The sequence below is a fragment of the Xenopus laevis genome, chromosome 3S, assembly GCF_017654675.1.
Source record: "Xenopus laevis strain J_2021 chromosome 3S, Xenopus_laevis_v10.1, whole genome shotgun sequence".
Classification (NCBI taxonomy): Eukaryota; Metazoa; Chordata; class Amphibia; order Anura; family Pipidae; genus Xenopus; species Xenopus laevis.
This window is the reverse complement of record NC_054376.1, coordinates 86,669,390-86,695,226: the sequence shown is the minus strand read 5'-3', so window position 1 is coordinate 86,695,226 and position 25,837 is coordinate 86,669,390. Positions and strand designations below refer to the sequence as shown.

Here is a 25,837-nt window from a genome sequence, read left to right as displayed (position 1 = left end):
ATGCACGTAAAAACAACAGTCTATTTCAATACAAAACTGCGATCATCTTGACAGGTGCAGGCAGTCGTAACACATAGTATGCTAATAACGGTCAATCATTTTCAAACACAAAGCATATCTAGTAACAAAAGTGTAGATCATATGAAGCCACCAGTATAAAAATGGCCATGGGCATTACAAGAAATGAAACAAAAAAGGAACATAATTAGTCACTGATGTTCTTTAGATAATACTGCATACCTACAAATAAAACCTACAGTATTTTTGGTATGCCTTAACATCTCATATAGTGCAGCCTGTGTCCCTCCTGCATGGAGAGGGCAATCTCCCGCCTTCGTCAGTTTATCAAATAGCCATTTTGTCTGTTTAGGCTCTCGGTATGCAGTTGTATTTGCAGCCATTGTCACTAGGAACAAACACAGCAACAGGCAAAAAGCATAAAAAAAATATGCTGGAGTTGGTCATTAAATATGAAGCACTCTGCACTCAAAACTTGTAAAGAAACTATAAACACCAATAAAACGTCTGGATTATTGAGGAACAAAAAGAACATTTTTATGCTTTTCAAAGAGGAATTAAAAAGAAGAGATTGAAAGGTAAATAATATCACACTTAAATACAAGCAGAAAGTACTTACAGTACTGTACAAATCTCAGGGATCTTTATCTAAGCTGGACATTTCAATAAGAACATACACAGTCTTCTTTAAAAAAAATATATATATATGGAATTGGTATACTGTTTAAAAGATCTGCAAGCCAACTTTACACTAAATGTGTAAATTCAAAGCTCACTTCTAGGAAGAACTGTTTTCAGCAATAACAGCATCAGCCATGTCACGCAATACCCAAGTGAAAAGCATATATTAGAGCTATGCAGGAGATCTTACAGAGTGCAACAATTAGGAACAAAAGCAATACGACAGTTACCAAATGCTGCCTGGGGGAAATATAAGCAAGGAAAGAGCAGTGAGATGCAATGTACACATATTAAGCACATATTACTCAGATCTAGAAGGGAAAATGCCACCTCTCATCTCAAAAATGAAATAAGTGGAGAAAGAGAATGTACCATTTTTATATGACTCAAAACTCTCAATGAATGAAGCAGATGTTCTTGCTCAGAGGGAAACTGTAGGTTTTGCTTGATGAGTTTTTGTTAGGATACAAATAGCAGCTGATTACCATGTGAATTCATAGCAAAATAATACGGCAGAATGAGAGCGAGAAAGACAAATTTAGAAAAGTAAATGGCAGGGGAAAAAATGGCAGGTCTGTATTGATTCAATTTATCTGTATTGATTTAAGAACCTGTGAAACTGGGTAGTTTATAGATCCCCAAAAATAATGGTAGCATATATAAAAGCACAGAATTAGAAAAAACTTTAAAGAAAAGATCACCTTTCAATTAGTCTTTATTAGATTATGTAATACATGGAACCATTATAATCAACTATTTCAACTATTCCTCATTATTTATTCTGTATGGATTTCAAATTAGCTGTTGTATTCTGGCTCTTTCTAGCATGAAGCTGGTTGTCAGGGTCACAGATACCATCAGCCAAACACAGATTGAGTACAAGGCTTGAATATCGTTGCTATTTTTACATTTTTCTTTTTAGATCCTAAACTATACATCTCTTATTTCTGATTTTAAAACTTCCTGGTTTCTAGGGTAATTAACATTTACTGTAAAACAGTATAAATTCCAGGCAAGAGAGCTGCAGAACAATAAATGTAAATAATTCAAAACCATAAAATTCTACTTTTGACACCATACTAAACGTTTGTTTAAACGTGAACAATCTCCTTAGATTGCAAATGCCTTCTAATGTGAAGTGTACAAACCAAAACTTCTAGTTTATCATATTGAAAGCAAATATTGTAAAAATGTTAAGATACTCTCAAATCGTTCCTTACACATGTATATGGGTTTTTAATGCACAAACATGTTCAAAACAGACTTCTATATTTTCATTTAAAACATGTGCCTAACATATACATACAGCATGTTCATTTTAAAAAAAATGCAATATTTTTTTAAAAAATACGTGGAACATGATTTTGCTAAAACACTGATCTGAAATCCCTTAGGTACGATTAGGCAGAAGGAAATAAAAAAAATGTGTGTGTGTGTAAGGGCCTTAGAGTGTATGTAATTTAACATGGGATAGGGAATACAATCTGTAGGGAATTCAGAATCTAACAAGCTGACTTGCTAAGGGACTTACTGCTCATCTGTGTTTCCAAAGCATTGGCCATTTCTTGTTTTAATAAGCCATCTTGTTCATAGGCACACAGACACAGCATTAGTTAAATACATATTTTATTCAATGGCAAAAAAAAAACCATACAAACCTTTTAAAGGAAAACTATACCCCCAAAATGAACACTTTAGCAACAGAATGTTTATATCAAATTAAGTGGCATATTAAAGAATCTTGTCATACCAATATATATATATTTAAGTAAATATTGACCTTTAACATCTCTTGCCTTGAACCACCATTTCACAATGGTCTCTGTACTGCTTCAGAGATCACCTGACCAGAAATACTACAACTGTAACTGGAAGAAATGTGGAAGCAAATGACAGAACTCTGTTAATTGGCTGATGTGACCGAACATGTATGGTTTGTTTGGTATGTTTGTGTGCACAGTGAATCCTACAATCCCAGGGGGCTGTCCTTATTTTTTAAAATGGCAATTTTCTATTTAGGATTACCCAATGGCACATACTTCTAAAAAAGTATATCATTATGAAAATGGTTTATTTACATGAAGCAGGTGTTTACATATAAGCTGTTTTATGCAATATCTTTTTATAGAGACATACATTGTTTGAGGGGTAGTTTTCCTTTAAGGAAACGCTTTCTTTATGTATTAGATTCTCAAATAAAATTTCTGGAATTAAATTCAAATGTGGCCAATAATTCAGATTTGTCAGAAAGCTACACATTTTTGCTCTGATTGTGGGCACTGCTGGACTGAGTCCATATAATAGTCCTTTAATCATAGTGATGATAAAATGAAAAGCATTTGTTGGCTTTCTGCTGTTATCCCAGATTCATTTAACAGGCATACTATGGTGGCACAGCACAAATAGAACATGTGTTGGAACCACAAACCCAAAGATTGTAAAGTACATGAAACAATCCACAAATAACAGTTTAGAAGGGCAAACAACTACATGATCACACAGATTTAATTGTAATTAAAAAGCAAAAATAAAAATGAACCATAACACTATTCTTTATTAAGGCGAACAGATGAAAATTTATAATCCAAACATAAAAGTTTTAGAAAGCAGAAGAAAGTGGAAGAGATTAACTATAGATATACATATAGAACATAAAAAAATAGCCTTTCTGAAAATGTTATAAGCCACAGCTTGCTGGCTTATCTTGTCTAGGTCTGTTACTATATAAAAAGATATGTACAGCATTTGAGGAAATCAGCATCACAGTGTGGTATCAGAAACGGCACCAGAGTGACATGATACTGGAGATAGTGAGAGGTAGAATAGCACTATAATGTCAATTGGGTTGTGAGCAAAAACATCTGCATTGCATTCATTTTATACAAATACGCTATCATTTAACAAATCAAATCAATAGTAAATCATTGTAACTAACGTAATAATGGATTCCAGTGCAACACATACTGTATAAATGTTTTGTGGGCAAAAGGAGGTTAATAGATCAGAAAGTGAGCCTAAGAGTTTCTTGTGGCATACAAAAAATAACAGTATATGACTGTATAAAAACCAGTGTCATTTTTTATTCATTCATTCATTCAAATCTCTGAGCACTCGGCTCAATTAAAGAAGAAATATAAGCCCTAGAACAATTGGGACACCCCCAGTGACCCACAGTGCTCCCCTTTTTTCATGGGGTGGTATGCTTTTCTTTAACAAAAATGCACCAGCCCCAATCCTAACCAACAGCTCTTCTTCTATAATGTGCCTAACTTGCATTCATGTTCCCCTTTTTTCCTTTTATTTTTATTCCTTTCCCCTTTTGGTTGACAATTTGCTGGATATGTTTTCTTGTTTACCTTACGTATGCATCAGTACTATCTATGCCAATGATAACTGTGCCCCGGGGTGTTCCCGGTTTGCACACGTATATGATGTCAACTTTTCACTAGAAAATAAAAATATATAAATAAAAAATAAAAAAAGTAAAAAATAAAATGCACCAGCCCAAGGTCCTTTCCTCCAAAGAGCAGTGTAGCCTATTATTAGCCATACAGTAAGCTCTGAAGCCTGTTCTATACATATACTTGTATGCCCAGAGCAAACCAAGACAGTGGTAAAAATGGGTGTGATTTCCTTGTCCTTTAAGTTTGGGAGAATACAACACAATAATCTGCAAACAACAAGTACAACTCATTTCCGTGCTGTAGAAAGCTAAAAGTAAGGCAAACAATTATGGAAATACAGATATGGATAATGGGTTTTCAGATAACTCCTATACCTGTACTGCAGGAGTCGCTTCTAGTAATTACAGGCAAATACTGGACACCTAAGCTTGCCTTGAATGTTATTAGTGATAACATTTAACCAACGTTTAATCTAACCTGTATCCAAGCACCTGCTTTCCTTTAGTATTTTGAGGCACAAAGAATAAACATTCATTTTCTATGAAAACTCTTTACAGAAAATAGTTTCGGCCTGCTCCTGCCAGGCAACTTAATTACTTAAGTAGGTATATACACATATATAGATACCCTAAGCAAATACATTATATTGCAATTTATAAATAAAAATCAAGCCATTACAGCCATTTCTACAAAACAACAAAATTACAAGATAAAAAAGAAAATGGAGAAAGTCAGATTCTCATAAAAGACACAGTGAAAGATTTTCATACCTTTACTGGATTCATCAAGGAAAATCTATTTACTGCAGAATAAATTGTGACATGGTTGGAAAAAAAAACAAAACAAAATAATTATGACACTTACGCGTTGATCCATGGGAGTCCTTATTTTCATAATTGTTCTGTTTGTCAGGTGCAAGTGGTGATAAAAGATATCAGGCGAAATCCAGAGCCAAGGGCAAGCAAGATGATGATGGTAAATGCAGTGGCAGCAACAGCAGCAGCATCAATAGGGAAGAGAGAAAAGAATAAAAGCAAATATACATTGTGTTAATTTGTGTATTTAGACATATACAGAAAAGCACTATTCAGTGTAATTTATGCAAGCAGACTTGGAAGAACTATACAAGTGCAGAGCAATGCAAATTAGCAGATTAAAACATCATCAAAGTTCACCATAAACAAGGACTTTTTTTCAATTGCTTTCCATCTTTTATGTTGTGTTTTCCCAAAATGTAAGTTTGAGGTTTAATGTTCCTGTCTTTAATGTTTCAGTCTGGCAGCTGTGATCCAGGAGCTGTTACAATTTGTTACATTTAGTTGATACAATTAGTTGACACTTTTCTATTCAGTGGCGATCCTAGAGAGGGGGCGGGCCCTGGTGCGTGACGCGCAGCTGGGCCCCGCCCCACTCTGTACGGCCGCATATGCCAGCATTCACAGCGGCGAACGGACTGCTGGGGGGGCCCCGAGGGGGTGCGGGCCCTGGCCCGCTCGTAACCCCCTGCTCCCCCGGTAGTTCCGCCACTGTATCTATGGAATATTAGCAAATATATCAATTCAGCTGCCTGTTTGTGCCTTTGTGAAAAATGAAACTATACACTTCAATATTAGAAAAACTGTCACAAATAGAAAAAAGAAAGTAATTGGAAAAGTATTTATTTCTGGTGAACAATCTGAAACCAACTAAACTGGAAAAGTGTTGGAAGGTAAAACACCCCTTAAAAAAAGGATGAGGAGTAGTACCACAAGTGATAAAGCTAGCAATACCATTTTTAACTTTAAGATCAGAGACTTTCATCTCTGGGAGATCTTTCTTCAAGCCATGATTTCATCAGCTGGAAAAGATAATATGGAAGAGTTTCCTCTTTTGTATTATAAAGTAAAACGTATAACTAATAAACATGTCATTAAAGGGGTAAAGTAAAGTATAAAATAGAATAAGGCTAGAAATGCGTATTTTGTATACTAAACATAAACATGAATTTACTGCACCACAAGCCTAATCAAACAAATGATTTATGCTTTCAAAGTTGGCCACAGGGGGTCACCATCTTGTAACTTTGTTAAACATCTTTGCAAGACCAAGACTCAGTGTGGTCTGGGCTGCTTAGGGATTGTCATAAATTATCAAAACAGCACACGTCAAATAATATCTGCCAGAAGCCAATACAGCAAGACTGATTAATAATCAGAATATGCAGACTGCACTGGGTCCTGTGTTGTTATGTAATCTAATGTGGATTTTAGTTTTTATATTGTTTAATACAAACTTTCTCCAACTCTGCAGAACCAGTGGCTGCAGCAAAATAATCCTCCAAATAGAATACTAGTTTATCTGTTTAAATCTGGCTCCATGATCTTTGTCACTGCAGCTGGAGTTGGAAACAGTAAAGGGGATGTAAAGGCAAATATAAAATCCAATACAAATCTCTACACAGTCGCCAACTGCTCTACAGAGAAACAAACAAAGCTGCTTGAGGTCTGCATGGCTGGGAAGTAAGGCAGGGGCTCCCCCTGCTGTTCATAAGTAAGCAGTTAGGGACCATCTGACAATTCCTATCCACAGCAGTAAATGAAGGTGGAATTTCACTGCATACAGTCAGGTTTCTTATAAAAATGGTACACATTTTTTTAATATTGATATTGAGATATATTTCCTTTTTTTCCCATTTACATAACCTTTAATACTAGGCATGGAGACTGAGACATTATTTTTAATCATAAATATACCCTATACTGACATATTCCTTATAGGGTTCTGACAGTATTACGTTACACTATTTTGCATCACAGTGTTTTAATATAACTGAATCTCTAATATAACCGATATCTATAAGATTCCCCTTTCAAAAAAGTTATACTTTTTCAATTTTAACTGGTTTGCTTACAACAATAATAGTTTATGTTAAATAAACAAGCATAAATGTTGCAAAATGATGCATTTGGAAGTTAAATTATTTAATGTCACTCTGACTACAACACTCACTTATACCATGCCATATATTTGGCAAAATTACAGGTTATTTTATCTAAAGTAAATTTTCTAGAATATCTCTGTAATGCTGTGCATTTAGTGTATTATCAATGCTAGTTTCACAAGAAATGTGTTTCCTATTTTGGATGGTATGTGAAATGTGAACTTTTAATTAGTCATTTGTGCTTTTAACTAATTAAGAAGATTCTTGAAGACTTTATTATTTACAGACAATTTTAATTAGTAGCTTACTTTGAAAGACTGGGAAAGTAGGTTAAAGAAATCTGTAGTTATAAAAAATAAATAAAAACAACAGTACAAGTTTGGAATCCATTAATCCTAGCTGCAAAAAAACTGTTCAAAAGGAAATGGTTTCATTTGCAACATTTCTTTTATGTAAAGGGACACATTAAAGCACTGCAAGCTTTATTTTGATTCACTTCATAAACATAAAGTATATACATATATTACCAGGTCTCTTCTTGACATTCTAATGATGTATATTTATATTTGCAGAGAGTAGGCTTGCATAGACAGAATACTAGCTATCAATAGGCACAGCACAGCTAAGTCTCGTCTGCATTTCCCTACTTCAGTAGGAATGGGTCACGATAGAGATAGCTTGATGTCTCTTTTATACAGAAATGTAAAGTTATTTAGATATGTGCACATGTCAAGTTCAAATGCAGCGGGGGGAGTTTCTACATTAGCCCTTAACTGTGCAGAACAATCAGAAGGCTATTGCAGAAACCATTGCTTGCAACTACATTGGTGCAATTTAGCAGTTGTTTGAGTCATTTTTCTCTCTTGTGGTTAAACATTGACGGACAGTCTCATTATCTAAATCGAGGATATTCAATGCTACTTTAACGTGCAGAATAGAATAGATTTGCTAGTACCTGGAAATGTAATCTTTACAGTGCTGGCATTTAGGTCACTGGGTAGTAGGATCATGAAATTTATGATCTGTGGCAGTTAAGTTGTTATGGTGTACAAAAATGAGACTAGAAAGAAATGTATAATCATTTTATGTATAGCATTTTACCTTGAAGCCCTGCAAGAGATAAAAGTACAGGGTGCTCAAAATGGTCTATAGACTCGTGTAAAAGAATTTGAGAAGTAAGTGAGGAATTCACAAATGATTCGATACTCACACTGCAAAACCCTCATCAAACATAGATCTGTGCAACATAACTGAAAACTGTCACACACATGGTCACATTTTCACTTTGAATTTCAAACAATTTATAATGCTTCTTCCTTCCATAAGGGAACTATCATTTTCAATATGATTAGCCTTCCAAATGTATGTATTTCCAGCCTGCAACACAGTCACAGTCATTGACCCTGGCAACCAAAGGGCAATATATGCAGAGTCAAGCAGTGTGAACTGTGTACTTCCTATCTGCCCCACAAATGTATCTCCCTATTTACCTGTATCTTGAGCCTTTCCAAAGGATATTGGTTTTGGCCCAATATATGAGCAATAAGCAAAGGGTTTGTTTCAATTTCATTGCTCTGATATTTCCCCGTAGTGGCCCAGCAAGACAGCTTGAAGATTGTTAGAAAATGCTAGATTAGTTGATACGCATCTCAGCAGCATCAGAGGAATGCCTGAAACTAATGCATTAGTTTTGCATAGCTCACTTAATTAAAAGTATATTAAAGGAGAACTAAACCCTAAAGATAAAAAAACCCTACCCCCATACCCTACATAGACCATCTCCCTCCCCCCCATCCTAGCTGCTACCCCAGGCAAATGCCCCAAAGTCTTTACTTACCACTCCATGCAGATTCTGACCATCGGAGTTCACGGCAGCCATCTTCTTCTCTTCGGTAATCTTTGGCATGAGACCGACATATCGGCGCAAGTGCAGTTGGAGCAATTTTCTGTTTCGAGACAACTGCGAAACTCGCTAAAATTACCAAATCGGCTAAAGATGGCGCCTGTGAACTCCACTAGACAGAATCCGCATGGAGGGGTAAGTAAAGACTTAGGGGCATTTGCCCTGGGTAGCAGCTAGGCTGGGGGGAGTAGGGAAGGGGGTCTATGTAGGGTAGAGGGTAGGGGTTTTTTAACTTTAGGGTTGAATTCTCATTTAAGAGGGCTATCCGACAAATATCTGATGAAAAATTTGTCCAGATGTCAATCCCTCAGGTTTCATTTTCACATTAGCCTGTTGATACCCTAATAGCCCTAATCATGGTTGTAATCCAATTGTGTGGCCCTAGGGCCACAGATGAGCATTGTGTTCATACTAAACATCTTTATTGCTGGATACAGACATTACAAAAATTATTATTAACAACAACAATTGTGCAAAACACAATAGATATATATATATATATATAGATATATATATATATATATATATATATATATATATATATATATATATATATATATATATATATATATATAGATATATATATATATAGATATATATATATATATATATATATATATATATATATATATATAAAAAAAGCACCAATGTATTCTGCAGAGCTATAAATGCATGTATATATTGAAAATAGAGATCACATACAAAAGAAAAAAACAACCTATACAAGAGGTAGAGAGGGCCCTGCCGTAAGCGCTTACAACTAATCCAAATAAACACGGTTACCTGCAGATGTGAATTTTTTTTAAAAACAAATATATGTATGGGACCGGTTATTTAGAATGCTTCGAACCTGGGGTTTTCCAAATAAAGGATCTTTCCATAATTTGGATCACTATACTTTAAGCCTACTAAAAACAAATTTAAAAATTAAATAAATACAATAGGATTCCAGTAAGGACTAATATTAAAACTAGAAAAAGCAAATCTTTTTTTTTAACATTTTAATTATTAAAGTAAAATGAAGTCTACAGGAGATGGCCTTCCCATAATTCAGAAATTTCTGCATAATAGGTTTCCCTTACTTTTTTTTGCCCATAATCTATTGCAAAACACAATAGATACTAGAAACATAAAGCTGTACAAACAATCCAATACTAATATTTGTTCTTACACAATCTTTACATTTACACATGATAATAGTGGCATGGTTGTATTTACTTTGCTTTTTTTTAATTTCAGCATCTTTTATATGTATTAATATGTATTGTTTTCTAAGCTGGGCACACATGGAACGATATGCTTGTTTGGTGATGGGCTGATTTGACTGTTTGCCGGAGCAGAAAACTAGATGATAGCAAGGACCCATGCAGAAGAACAGTATGACAGATCTGATGCAGTTCATGTCCGGTGAAATTTTTATCCTGCTTCATAGATATCAGGATGATCCTGAATCAGTTATCAGTAAGGCAGACCATGATTTGCCCCCATACACTGTTCAATAAGCTGCCAACTTGGTCTGGAGTGAAATAAAGTTATAAACAGAAAGAATGACTAGACGTCAATTGTGTAGTCACATGATGTCTGCAGAGGAAGTGAGGAAGGAATTGAGGAAGAATTCAAGAAAAATATTTTTTCCAAATGTTCTTCTTTACTAAACATAACAGATTGTTTTCAGTGACATGAGCATACCTGATATTTCTGTTACAGTACTTTTTTATGTATACGCAAGTTACCTCTTTTAGACAGTATCTATTTAAGGATATGGGTAGGGGCTGGGTATTTCTTAGATGTTTATTATATAAAATATTTCCTTTCACCTATGCACAATCAATGGAGGAGGGAGGTTAATATATGGTATAAAAAAAAAAAATATTTTCCAGTACTTCTGCCAAGAATTCAATTGCAGCACTCCAGGGTAGCTCCACCCACTAATACCAGGAAACGCTACTAGATTAACAAGCACACAGGAAGGCAGAACAAAATCTTACAATATATGCAGAATCAAGCAGTGCGTGCTGTGTATTTCCTCTTAAAGGAGAACTAAACCCTAAAAATTAATATGGCTAAAAATGCCATATTTTATATACTGAACTTATTGCACCATCCTAAAGTTTCAGCTTCTCAATAGCAGCAATATAAAGATTGTTCGCATAAAGGGATACGGTCATGGGAAAACGTGTGTTTTTGTCAAAATGTGTCAGTTAATAGTGCTGGCCGAGCAGACTTCAGCAATGAAATACATCAAAAGGGCAAACTGATTTTTTTTTTACTATATGATTTTGAAATCTGACATGGAGCTAGACATATTGTCAGTTCCCCAGGTGCCCCCAGTCATGTGACTTGTGCTCTGATAAACTTCAGTCATTCTTTAATGCTGCCCTGCAAGTTAGAGTGATATCGCACAGGTACATGGCAAAAAAAATGACCTTTCATAAATCCCAAAAATAAGAAAGAAATTATGTTCATGTAAACATATTGGAGTCACCTGCACTGGATGAAGTCACTCTTCCTGTATGCTGTTTCAGGTTTTAGCAATTTGAGACGAAAAGAAATAAACCTGAGTTTATCTGTTGGCAGAATTGATAAGTAACTAGAATAAGTGATGTTTATTCATCTATGCATGTTAAAGTAAGTTATTAGGCTATTAAAGTTAACACAAAGCTTGATGCTTCAGATGAAGAACAAAGATCAACCTATTATATTGCCCAATGAGAATAATCTATTTGGCATAACTAACTGTGTTAAAATGTTATCTATCAAGTAGAGAGTAACTTTTTGTGGGGGAGGCTTACTTTTTAGGGCTTGATATAATAATCAATGACTGACAAAAATCCTTAAGTACCCTTAGCGGGTTGCTTCAAAGGTATAAATACAGGTATGAAATTAATTATCTAAGATGTGTGGAACCTGGCACATTTGCAGCCTACAGCAACCAACCAGTAAAATGTTTTTATAAAGAAAATACCAGTTAGAATTTAGGATGCACCAAATCCACTATTTATGATTCGGTTGAATCCCCTAATCCTTAATTTAAGATTCAGCCGAATACCAAACCAAATCGGCATTTGCATATGCAAATTAGGGGTGGGAAAGGAATAAAGTTTTTACTTCCTTGTTTTGAGACAAAAAATCACATGATTTCCCTTTCCGCCTCTAATTTGCATATGCAAATTCAGATTTGCATTCAGTTTGGTCGGGCAAAAGGATTTGGCCGCATCCGAATTCTGCCAAAAAAGGCCGAATCCTGCCCAAATCCAGAACCGAGTCCTGGATTCAGTGTAACCCTAGTTAGAAAATTAATAATACTTGCTTATATGTGCTACTGAATTGATACACTCTAGCAACTAAGTCATGCAAGACCTAGGCATAAATAAGATCATGGTGATTTAAGGGTGCTTAATCCAGTAGGATCCCATATGACATGTTATAGTGTTTGTTTGTTTAAATAAATAAAAAATAATAATAAATCAATTGTTTGTTCTAATCATACCAACATATTTCAGAGCTTTCAGAATAATGACTTTCTTCTTGCTTTGCAAGTAGGTAAATACGAGCTTTTGCTTTTTTGTTTGGTTTAGTATTTTTCATTCCTATTTTACAGAACCAATATCATACAGACATAAGGAATCATGCAGCCTATTCAAGAATTCCCAGAAAGGGCTCTCCAGGATTTCACTGGAATGCACTGGAGTTATGGAAGTATTATGTAATACTCGAAAATTGGTTTAAAACCAGTGAAGCACCCCGTTGTAATGATATTTTATACTTTAATAAAGAAATTCCAGTAACTTAAAGGGAACATGAAGAATTAACCTAAGCAGTATAGGGACTCATTTTTGGGTAACAACCCATAGGTTGTGAACTCCTGCATTGCAAAAACCCTAACATACAATATAATTTAAACATGCAGACAGAACCTCTTTCATGAAATGGGCAATGATATCATGAAGAGTTTGTATTCTATTAAACGGTGTGTGTGCCATTTAACCCTTTATGTACTCAACATCTCAGAATCTACTACCTGTGCATAAAAGTATGCAAGTTCCTATGCCTAATTGCCTCAACACCATCTGCAGCAGACCTCTTCCGAATCCTGCAGCTATCTTGTGTATTCTGACACATACACACTATTACATTTACCCACTTAACCATTACTTTTTGAGTGGGGGAGCTTTTGCACCTTCACAACACACACAAAACATGCAATTTGACATGTAGACCCATATAGGCACATTTTAAAAGGTCTTTTGTGTGAGCAGTAGTCCCATAGCACAATAATTTTATTTCAATGATCTTAGTGCATTTTTAGATAATATTGTATTTTTATATATTTGATTACTTTTCGGCTCTGCATTTCAGTTGATGTTTGCAGAGGCTTGGGACTGCTTAACCAGAATGCTCAGGAACTGGGGTTTTCCAGATAACAGATCTTTCTGTATTTACCTTACTGTCATACTAGGCTGGTTTTACTTCCAGTAAGGATGAATTATATCTTAGTTTGGATAAAGTACAAGGTACTGCTTTATTATTACTGCAAAAAAAGTATTTTTTTTTTTTTTTAATTTGGATTATTTGCATAAAATGGAGTCTATGGGAGATGGCTTAGCCATAATTCTGAGCTTTCTGGATAGCAGTTCACATTCCTGTACCTATAAAAATTTCACTGCACAGGGAGCCTAGTGGAACTGGAATTTTGTCTATAATCGCACTTTTTTTTTATTGGATATTGCTGTGATTTGATTTTTTGTGATTTTATTGCATTGCACTGTGATGTTCCTATCCTTATTGAAATCACGTGTGCAGGGAATTATGGAGCTTGGAGGATGCAGGCTGAGGACAGATGGTTGTTGATACAAAATAATAGTAGTCAGCCAGCTCAGTAAAGTAGTCAGAAAGATCAGCAGGAGAGCAAAGCATGAAAAGTCTGCATATTTTTTAATTGATGTACTGTATATTGCAAAGTTGCTTGAAATTATGTTTACTTTTCAAAAAGCTTAAAATGGATACAACAGTTGCTAATATTCCACAGATGTTGCTGAGAAATGTATCAACTAATGTAGTCACTAATTGTAACAGTTCAGAATCTGCACCTGGATCACTAAGCTGCCAGACACACCAGAGACAGGAACATTAAACTTTAGTTTTCAATTTTGAAACGATAAACATTTAAAAATTGAAAGCAAATTAAAAAAAGTTTTATTTTTGGAGAACAATCTGAGACAAACTCAACTGAAAAAAAAAAACCTTTTTTGCTTGTTTTTTCCTATAAACTTTTGTCATGAAAAAACCAAACTATTTTCCTAAGTAGACATTTTAGGTGCACTAAAACACATTTTTGCCTTTATGGCTAATATGTGCAAAAAATCTTCTGTCACTGAATGGGTTTTTGGATAGTGTATACCTTCTATTTGTATGTCTTCCCTGTCAGTGTTCCATCTACATCTATTTAAAACTACTGGAATATAATATGGACTTGAGTTATTACTATATCCAGGACCATATGTAAACTTTCTTTGATTATTATTACAATCTGTTTTTAACTAATTGGTTAGGAGGGTTGGGTTCTGTACCTATTTAACAAGGGTTAGTCATGGCTGTGGTAACAGCTGATGAAGGGGCATGCCCTTGAATCTGTTTTATGACACAATAAACATAAGTTCCATGCAGCATTGGGCTAGGGCCACACAACACAGATCCTAGCCTGCGGAGAAATGCAGCCTGAGAATCCGCTGCTGCTCCTCTTCTGCTGTGCTGCCTACACCTAAAATCATTACTTTCTCTCGGGTGCAACTAGATGCAGTGGATTTTAGTGCCAAAACACAACATTTTCCATTTAGCGACTAAATTTGATGTGCCTACAAAAGAGAAGGGGAGCAGTGGGGTAGCGGATTTTTCTCCTGCGGAGAATCCATGTTTTTCTTGTCTTATTCAGCTTAAGGGAGTGCAGTCTCCTAAGAGGATCATGCACCAGGGTAATCTAAGTTAGAGTAACTATACAGAAAATGATGCGATTCGCATCGGAGCTCACCCAGTGTTGCTGTATCCTCCTGGTCGCAGCCTGTGTGAGACGCCGGCCACTTCCCGCCGGTATTCAATGTAAGACACTCTGTATTCTCATCACATTCGGCGCTGATCCAGGACACGGTATGCAGGCAACAGCATCAGTGTAAAAGGTTAGGCTTACAGCGGTGGGTATACAGGGCTGACTGATTTACGCGTTTCTTGCCGGATCTCCGGCAAGAAACGCGTAAGTCAGTCAGCCCTGTATACCCACCGCTGTAATCCTCATTCATGTGTGTGTTGAAATAAAGCCTAACCTTTTACACCGATGCTGTTGCCTGCATACCGTGTCCTGGACCAGCGCCGAATGTGATGAGAATACCGAGTGTCTAATCTAAGTTAGAGGCCCAGGTGTGCCCATGAATTTTGTGGTTCTAATCTTTTTTATATAATAAAATGAAAATTGAATTATATTGAACTTTCTAGTATGCATTCAATGATTTTATATTTATGTATATGCTTAATAGCAATGCAAAGCAATGTTTGTTTATCTCTTTCTATTTTATGAATGTGATTTCTGAAACAATGCAGCATAGGCTAGTTCTCCTCTAGGACATCAGCTGCTGCTACTACACTGTTTCAGCAGTCACAGTCAGAAGTGCATAGAATATAAAATGCCACAAACAAATACTACTTTCAATAGCAATTACATTTACAAATAACTCTAAGATCAATGGACTTTTTGACCTGTTGTTTGGTAGCTATACGAGACAAAACCTGTAGCAAACTTTGCTCCTTTCGTTACATAACCCCATACGTTTCCTAAAGGCAAGTTTTTATTTTAATACTGCACTGTTCCTTTAATGTAGCTCTAACTATAACAGAAAAAAAAGAGTAAGCAAAAGACAAAACCTTGTCCATTAACTGGCTCATGTAAGCTAACATGTGTGTGCCCTTGGTTTGATTGCATGCACCAAAAGTCATATGATCCCAGTGGACAGCCCTTGGTTCTGAAATTGGCAATTTTCTATTTAGGATTACCCAATGGCACATACTAGTAAAAAAGTATATTAATATGAAAATATTTTATTTAGATAAAGTTTTACTTTATATATGAGCCATTTTATGCAATATTTTTTAAAAACATGTTTTATGCTACTTTACATAGCAAAAAACATGTTTTCAAAGTCAAACATATTCTACTCACTGAAGCAATTGTGTGTTAAGATAACTTATCTTTTCAATAGCTGTAATAAATAAGTTGCTACTTCAATATCTGGAGATAAGAAGCAATGTAAGTAAATAATTTTATGGTACATTCCTTTTTCATGATAAGATTTCAAATAGACATTATCTGCAAAATAAAAATGTACTACTTTACAACAGTGATTTTGTGTGCAAAGTAGGCTTTCTTTAGCTTATATCAGTGATCACCAACCAGTGGCTTGTGAGCAACATGTTACTCCCCAACCCCTTGGATGTTGCTACCAATGACCTCAAAGCATGTGCTTGTTTTTCAATTCTCGGTTTGAAGGAAAGTTTTCGTTGCATAAAAACCACATGTACTGCCAAACAGAGCCTCCAGTAGGCTGCCAGTGCATATATGGGCTACCAATAGCAGCCCATATTTGGCACCCCCAGGAGTTTTTTGCATATTTATGTTGCTTTCCAACTTTTATTTTACATTTGAATGTGACTCACGGGTAAAAAAAAAAAAAAAAAAAAAAGTTGGGGACCCCTGCCTTATATTGTGAAAATCCCAGCAGAATCATACCTGAGGACTTGCAAGTGGCTGGTACTTGATTGCAACAGATCAAATAACTGATTTTTTGAGGAGAACATCAAGTTTTCCCCCCTTTAATGCAGTTGTTCATCTTTAAATTAACTTCCAATATATTATATAATGGCCTATTCCTATAGCACTGGCAGTGCTAACTATTTTATTTACAAACGGACTAGCGATGTGTGGGTTCAGAAAAACTCCTGGGTCAAGCACCCACCTGAACCCGCCAGCACCTGACTTCATCCCTCCATTTACAGACCTGTGCCCGCCCGCCGATTAAATCACAAAAGATGTGGGGTAGGAACACCTATAAAACCGGAAGCCAGATGTCAGCAGGCAGGCAGAAGAACTTAACCCGCACCGGCCCGCAACTGGCACAGCGAGGTCAACCCGAACCCACACTAATACAATGTATTTTCATCCTTTATACTCCGAGGGTTTTTTCCGACTTGCCGAATGGAAATATTTTTTATAATTAAAATAGAAGTCACACAGTAAAACCATTTTTAGGGTGTATGGAAGAAACATTGCATCATTGGGGATGGTCAGCTGAATAGAGCTGTAAATGGCAGAGTAGGCCAACTTCATTGGAGTTTCCAATAGCATAAAGCACTGGTATTTTCCCCAGATTTGGATGGGTTTCCTCTGGGTGCTCTAGTTTCTGCTCATGATTTAAAACCTTTAGGCTGGTAAATTGCCTCAAGATGAAACTGCCCCTAGTGTATCTGTGATGCTTGAGATACTTCAGATTGTAAGCTCCAGTAAGTATTGAATATACTATATAGGTACAGATGCCAACCTGGAGGTTTTTACATTTAGGGTGTGTTAAATCCACACCCTGTTATGCAGTCTAATCCCATTCCCTGTTCTGCCGAGCGTCTCCTGGCATATTTGGGTGCATTACCAATGGCAGAGGTTAACATTAATGTGGGTGTAAATTACAAAGAGCAGTAGAGTGAGCTGTTACTGCTGCAGAGGAAGGTAAGGAGGGTGCAATATAGAATGCCTCCTAAAAAAATCCAAGCGGGTTTATATGCATGTATAAAGTGGTATGTAAAACTTAAAAATATAAATTCAAGTTCAGAAAAAAACATCCTGTATTAAGCAAAGCACTCAACAAGAAAACTGGAAGTGCTTTAAGACAAAATAATTGGTCAAAAGCACCCCCATCCCACTTATTTTTCATCCATAGTCAAAGAAACACTTCACCTTACAATAAAGAGAAATATATTGTGTACTTGGAACAGTGGGACAGCCCCTTATTTGCCAACTTTTTTATTTTAACAAACAAACAGCTTCCAGATATCACAGTTTCCATACTATCTATCCAAACAATTTCACCCAGAATGCATCTAATACATGTTCATCCAGGCATGCAGTTTCTAACGTATAGTCAAATTAGAAGATGCGTTGGCGGCATGCAAAGATAGAGTAATAGCAATTTAAACAAAGACAAACATAAGCCACATGTAAATAAAGATAATGGTTTGGCAACTGCAAACCTAAAAGGTAGTAAGATATATATAATATCAGCAACCACGGGGTATTATCAATTTAAACAACATGTATTAGGTAAAGCATGTATAGTATATATATATATATGTATAGTATATATATATATATGTATAGTATATATATATATATATATATATATATATATATATATATATATATATATATATATATATATATATATATATATATATATATATATATATATATATATATAGTGAAGTAAAGCAGAGAAAGCCAAACAAAATAGATCCCTTTAAACCACACCCACAAATGCAACAGAATTCCACCTTGTAAAAACTATAAACCAGTCACAAAGGTGGAAAATCTGCTTACAAGACAGTAATTAAATTGATTTATATCAGATGTCTATTCAGTTTGTACTGCTACATCTCTCACATTTGCACAACACCTACAGCAAGGTTGAAAATAGATTGCATTAGTATTTATAATGAAATCTACAAACCCGTCCATTACACAGCTAAATATAATTGCATTACATTGCAAATATTATTTTAACAAACTCTTGTCTATTAAGCTGGTACTCACATCGTAAACTTAGAATTTCTTCTCTCTTCTAGAAAGAATTTAACAGGTTGGAAAGCATGAGAGAAGGAATTAAATCATTTGTACCAGGAAAAGTACTGTGACTATATAAAATAACTTTTTTTATCCAAAGGCTATTTAAAGGTTCCCATTTGCCGATAACAAGCTGCCCATCTATAATACATCCCAGCATTATAAATTTATAATCTCATGGTTCTGATCTCTAGTAAAAAGACACTAATACTGCTGTCTGCCTGGCAGCAGCACTTGCCAATTTTCTGACCCAGTTTTTTTGCCATGAACTCAGAAAGACCTCAGTCTTATTTATCTGCATGCAGTACCATTAAAATTGATTTATATTAACTTCTGCTTAATTGTTACTTTAAAAAAATATTTTTTCTGCAGTGCCCCGAAGATTTAATAAAGACAAAAGAGATTCTCAATGACAAGTTAGTCTTACTTAACATTCACAGTCCAGATGTGGACCCTCGGTCAACTGCTATAGCTCCAACCTGCTGAAAGGATCCACACATTGTATTTTATATAATAATAGGAATGCACTGAATCCACTATTTTGGATTCGGCCGAACCCCCGAATCCTTCGTGAAAGATTTGTCTGAATAAAGAACCAAATCCAAATTTGCATATGCAAATTAGGAGTGGGAAGGGGGAAACATTTTTTACTTCCTTGTTTTATGACAAAAAGTCACATGATTTCCCCCCCAGCCCATAATTTGCATATGCAAATTAGGATTCGGATTGGCCGGGCAGAAGGATTCGGCTGAATTGGAATCCTGCTGAAAAAGGCTGAATCCCGAACCGAAATCCTAGATTCGGTGCATCCCTATATAATACAGTTTGGACCTTATACTATCTGTCCACTCAATGGAAAAAGTTAGACAGCACTGTTGGGAGGAAATAAAATTCATAGAGGAATTGAAGAAATGTGCATACTGTGCTCTGTCATTCTATTACCTGAATCTTTCATCATTAAGTCTAGAACCTAATATTGGAAACGCATGAACAACTGGGGGATAGGGACGCATCAGAACTAAATTATAAGAAAGACAGGATCAGCAGGACAGCTGAAACACCCAGCCATTAATTTTTAAACTCGCTACAGAATGAACAGATTTCTTTAAATTATGCAGCAGTTCCTGAGAGGAAAATAACCTCAATGCACACACAGCTTTGCAATCCCATGCTTCCCTTCAACTGCATGTCCATCAGCAAAGCCCAAATGTCCATCCAGCCCCTCGGATTGTAAATAAGGGTAACGGGAGTCGTATTTTCAGCCACAGATGATTTTAAAACAGACAACATGAAGTACTTCGTAATTTAAAGGCTGTTTGAAACACTATTTAGCCTGGGACAACAAAGTGTGCTAGAAGATATACAAGGACTTGTCTGTTCTACTGTGTGAATTAGTAGCACTATATACATAGAAATAAATTTATATACATAGAAATACAAACAAGTGTAGCCCCTCCAGCTACTGTTATAGGCTGAGGGTTAAATAGGTTACAGTTGAGTTATAGCTTGAGTCTACCCATACAAAAGAAACAAAACACCCACAAACAGGTAGCAGCAAAGAGAAGTCAGGCTTTAACCTGCCACAGCTGCATAAAGCGACTTACCGGAGTTTTCTCATGTTCCCCATCTAAGCTGATATCGTCCATGTCGAGACAGATGCCCTGTTATCTGTAGTTAGGTTTCTAGAGTGTCACTGGCCTCTTACATCCTATAATAAGAATACAGGATATCAGTGTCAGGGATCCCAAAGTGCTGGTGGCAGCAGTATCAATCGGATATGTCAGCGACAAACGCACTCAGAAAAACCCCTGGAAACAGTCAACTCCCCCTGTGCTGCAGGCTGGGATATAATGCACTGGGGCTGTCACACATCTGCTTCTGCTACAGTGGAATCCCTTGGTCACTCAGTCTCTGCTCTGATTGTAATAAAAGCTCCTTTTTCTACTGAGAGAGATGCCTGCACGCAGCGCTCACCAGCTTCATAGACGCATGGCCGTCCCGCACCACGGCATTGGGCGGAGCCAACACACAAGAGCCTGGAAACCGGCAGGATATCACCGAGAGTTAACGCGCCGCCGAGTTTCCGGGCTCATGACTGTCTTCTGCCTGACAGATTAGCTGTGCGTGTTAGCGGCACGCTGTGATGACGTTGCGCTCGTTCCCTCACGCTGTGGCCGCGCAAATAAGGGGGCGCGCTCACGAAACTGTCTGTTTAATGGACAAAAAAAAACTGTATTCGTCGTTTAAAGGGGTGGTTCACTATAAGAAGTGACACATACTTCCCAACTGTCCCTTTTTCGGAGGGACAGTCCCTCTTTTGACAGCTCAACCTGCAGTCCCTCATTTGTACTGGAAAGTCCCTCTTTTCTCTGCACTGAACAGCCAGAAAAAGAAACAAAGTTTCTCACTTAATTGGCTTTTTAGCAGAGAGCACAGATCAACTCAAATAAGATACTTTGTAACAATTTTGAGACACAAAAACACAGTTTAGATAAGGAGAAATATTTTCAAACTTTCATAACCTGCCAAATTTTGTAAAACAAACATGGTAATTAGGGGGTGTGGCCACAGAAAGGGGTGTGGTCAAAAAACTTACAGCGCAAAAAAAATGTTGTCCCTCTTTTTACTTCCAAATGTTGGAGGTATAAAAAAACTACTTTTTAAAATATGAATGTTCATTAAAAGTTACCTATAGGTAGGGTTACCACCTTTTCCAGAAAAAAATACCGGCATTCCTATATATTTATCATTTTTCCCTATTAATAACATTGGGATCAACTATCATTTTTACCGGCCAGATGGCAACCCTACATATAGGTCCTGCTGGTCGTTTTTCGCTGATAGTTCTGATTCTGTAAGTAATTGTCACTTGAAGTGCCTAAACCTGACTTTTTGCCAACCTGACTGTCCCTTCTTAACCTGTCAGTTAAAGTTTCTAATGCTAACGGACTCCTGCTGCACAAATATGGCAGCCCCCTCATAGGGGAACAGGGTATTAAGAAAGGCCATGAAAAAGCATCAGGCAAATACATTTATGGCAAAATTATAAATAGCATTCAAAGATAATGTTATGATAGATATAAAAAAAGGTTAAATTCTGATGTTAGTATTTCTTTAAGACAGATTCTTAAAGCCATATACCCCCTCCTCTCCTGTGGATAGCACAGCAACCCCCAGCACATAATTAAACACCTTAGGGACCCACTAACAAGTATTTCCAAATGCTACCAAACCCCCACTAAGTTACCTCCCATAGGCAGAGTATGACAAACACAGCGCAGGATAGGGCAAGCAGTGAATAGTACAAACAGGCAGCTTAGGGCAGGCAGACTATGGCACATACACAGGGCCGGATTTCCATTATTACCACTAAATGGTAATATCAAAATGAACATCTACCTATAAATAAATTATTTTTTGGAAAAAAATATTCTATTACATATGAGAGAGGTTTCGTTTTATAGTTCTGTAGAGATCCATGAATAAAGGTGGCCATAGACACACAAATCCTATCGTACGAATGGAGGATTCGTACGATTTTTGGATCGTGTGTGGCGTGTGCCGACATCTTTCGGCCGGCAGAGATCGGTCGTTTGGTCGATTGGTCAAACAATCGACCGGTCGAACAAACAGATTATCCCCGATATAGCCATGCCTAGTTAATGGCATATCGGGGAAAGATCCGCTCGTTTGGCGATGTTGCCAAACGAGCGGATCTTTTGTCTATGGCCACCTTAACATTCAACCCTTCTTTATATTCTTGTGTAAGAACTAAAGCCATTGTATTCTACACTGCTTATTTACTTTTTAAATGCAGAAAGGGAATGGTTATTCACTGAGGGGTGCTGATTTGTTGATTATAATCAAGTACCTCAGACCTTGGGCCTGCACTCCTCCTTACTGAAAAGGGCACTGGTCTATTCTATTGAACTAGTGAGATTAAAAAAAAAAAAACTTAGCAGGACAAAGGAAGCACTTAGTTTAAAATACACAAAACTTGTTCAGGAAAAGAAAAGTGTCTGGTCCAATTACGTGTAAAGAAAAAATTAAATAAAATTATTATAAAGGAGAGATTATGGCATATGGTATTCCTTTAAGGTATCCCAGCAACCTCATAAAAGTTATTTTCTTTGTTTACAGAATGCTACAATGTACACTATTACAGAATGAGAGCTAGAAAGTTGCCTCTTTCATTAGAGCTCTCAGCGAGCCAACACGAAAAATGCTTTTGAAGAGGGCTGTTTATTAAAAAGCCATTGTGCAGAGATTTTTTTTATTCACCTTGCTTCAGCTTACCTTTTATAAACTTTTTTTTAAAAAAATGTATGCTTACCTCTTAAAAATGCAACAATGTACCTTTTGTGCCCCCCCCAACGCCAAGACATTTGGGATGTGGTGCAATTGCATTAGAGTTGATTTCTTCACCTTAGAGAAAGCAATTTTTCTCTAAGTACAATTTTTAGTGATAAAGGTCCCTTTTTACACACAGTAGGATTGATTTTATTAGAAGGCAGCTAACTTTCCTGTATGTTTTTGGAGCGTGAGAGGAATCTGAAGAACACAGAGGAAACCCACACAAGCACCGAGAGAAGTAACAAACTCACGGCAGGTAATGCTTTGGCTGGAATCAAACCTAGGCCCACCATCTAACCGTTGTGTCACCATGCTACCCATATTTAAAATGAACTAGTTGCACTAGTTTATACATTTTAAACAGATGGGCTTAATGTGCACCTGTGATTGAAGTGGCAGCACGTAAGCTGAGTGCTGGTCAAGGGCAAGTTACTGTATGCTAGGTTAAGCAGTGAGTGCTGACGCTTAGGCTAATGTCATACAGGGCTGAAACTTTGCCTGAGGCTGATTCCAGTGTAGGGGCTGATACAGGGCTTGCCTGCTGAAAAACACAGGCCAAGAATTAGTCTCTTCACTGGCATCAGCCCCTCACCTTGCCTGTACCCAGATCCATTACGTTTGGGTGATGGCACATGTGGTCAATTGTCACATGTCAAATGTTCCTGCACTCGATGCATTGTACAAGCAAGGTAAGGGGCTGATTCCAATGATTCTCAGCCTGTATTTTTCACCAGACCAGTTTTCAGCCCTGTGTGACATTAGCCTAGTATACATAGAAAGCAATTTTGTGCGATTAATGCTCTGTTGGAATTTAATAAATATGTAAAAGTCCTCCATGTGACATTGCCTCAAGGGAAGCACAAGATAGATATAGAAAATTATTATTGTGGTGTTAAAATACTGCACATTTCTGAAGTCTTGTATGTTTGTGTAAAATAGGTCAGTCAAATGTACAATGCAGATTTAATCTAGACAGTGGAAACTTGTCACATTATAGCAGGACCTCCCATGAATATGTACAGTTCTCAATTGACTTCTTTATCTTTACTTGAAAACAGAGATCCAGCACTGAAAGGCTCTTACTAAACCACATGAAAACAACAAAGTGGCTTCTGTTCATCAAGTAACTGTTTTCTTTCTTATCACAGCAACTTAACTGAGTTGCAGTATGAATATTTCTAGCCCACAACCAGAGGTGAAACACATAGGTCAACAGACTGCTTAGTAACTTGTCTTTGAGATAAATACATCTGAATACCCAACAGTATCAACCACTTTGCCTCTTGACCATCTGCCTTCCTGTTACTAACCTATATTTTTTAATTGTAAACATTTGAAATTTTTTTAACAAAGTCATTAAAAGTTAAGTTTTGTGTAACCAATACATGTGAGTGTTGGGATGTTATAGATGGGAAGGTGCAGTCATATGGGCCAGTTCCTTCTTCTTCTTTTGTCTGATATATAATCCATATAGTGGCATCCAATTACCAATCACAGTCCATATTTTGGCACCACCAGGAACTTTTGCATATTTGTGTTCATCTCCATGCCTATGACCTCCAGTGATATACCTGTTTGATTATTCTAATAAGTTTACTGTTATCTCTGTTTTAGTGTGTTCATGTTTTTATTCATAGTGGGGACTACTGTTTCTCCCTTGGAATCAATTAGCTAGAGGCACCACCATATCTCCCATTAATAGCGCAGTGGGTCTCAGCACCAGTTGTGCCCAGTATCCGGAAAGGGGGGCAAAGACTGATGTATACTGTGTATACTGCTCAATTTGTTAGTGATATATAAAAAAGCATAATAATAATAATGGATAGTAATAATAGGTGTGTAATGAAGTGTAATCTTGCTTTAGAGAAGGGCTACATTTGTGAGAGTGAAGCATATTAACAAACCTCATCTAGATACTACTAAGGACAATGACTCAGAATTACTGTTTGCATACACAATCTCCTGAGCTGTCTGGAAAATGTTACAAGCAGTTTTGGATGGCTACCAAATGAAATGCTACTGTTGTCTGTAGTGATCTCAAAATATTTTGTTTTTAGACTGATATCCTCTTGTTAAATAAATACTGTTCATATAAAGAATAAATTATACTGAGGGTTATAGGACTTAAAGGTAAACCAAAAATAGAATTGTTTTCAAAGCAATTAAACAATAATGTAGTTACCCATCAGTGGTACAAACTGTGTATTTGCTTTAGAGCTCAAATATAGATAATATAGAAATGCTGCTGTGTAGCCATGGAGATAGCCATTCAAGTTGTTATTGTCTGCCATTTACTTTAATGGCAACCGCCTGTCTCTGTGCAAGTGGCGTGAAGATCACCTGGGATGATTACCACTAGTAAGTAAATGTCAGACAGGAAAAAAGTATGAGGATCATAGTCTGTAAAATAAAGATTATAGTTCCACAATAAGCAATTATTTTTGAAGATACTGAGTACTGTGATACCAATATTACTGTGATACTGATTACAGCTGCTTACATGCAAATTGACGACTGTAACCTGCTATTTAGTGCACAGTTATGGAATTCTATGGAATACTAAGCATGTTTAAGAATGAGAAAACATGGACTGTGATTATATCACTGCGACTGCAAAACCTATTGTATAGGAGCATTTTGGCATTTATGCAACTATACAGGCTTATAATATAAGATACAGTATG

At 36.4% G+C, this 25,837-nt stretch overlaps 1 protein-coding gene across 5 annotated transcripts in view; it reads right to left on the bottom strand.

The window, feature by feature from the left end:
* Nucleotides 1-20,965, bottom strand: part of osbpl8.S (oxysterol binding protein like 8 S homeolog) — a 94,596-nt gene extending 73,631 nt beyond the window's left edge. Inside the window, exons 1-3 of one of the 5 annotated variants that reach the window (XM_018255942.2) lie at nt 20,597-20,965; nt 20,405-20,508; nt 4,968-5,004 (exon numbers count right to left, since the gene is read on the bottom strand). In XM_018255942.2, coding sequence (XP_018111431.1) covers nt 4,968-5,004; nt 20,405-20,446 — 79 coding nt within the window. In that variant the 5' untranslated portion in view covers nt 20,447-20,508; nt 20,597-20,965. Of the gene's footprint in view, nt 1-4,967; nt 5,005-20,404 lie in introns of all 5 variants that reach the window. The other 4 variants (XM_018255943.2, XM_018255941.2, XM_018255944.2 and 1 more) reach the window with 4 other exon arrangements.
* Nucleotides 20,966-25,837: the final 4,872 nt, after the last annotated feature.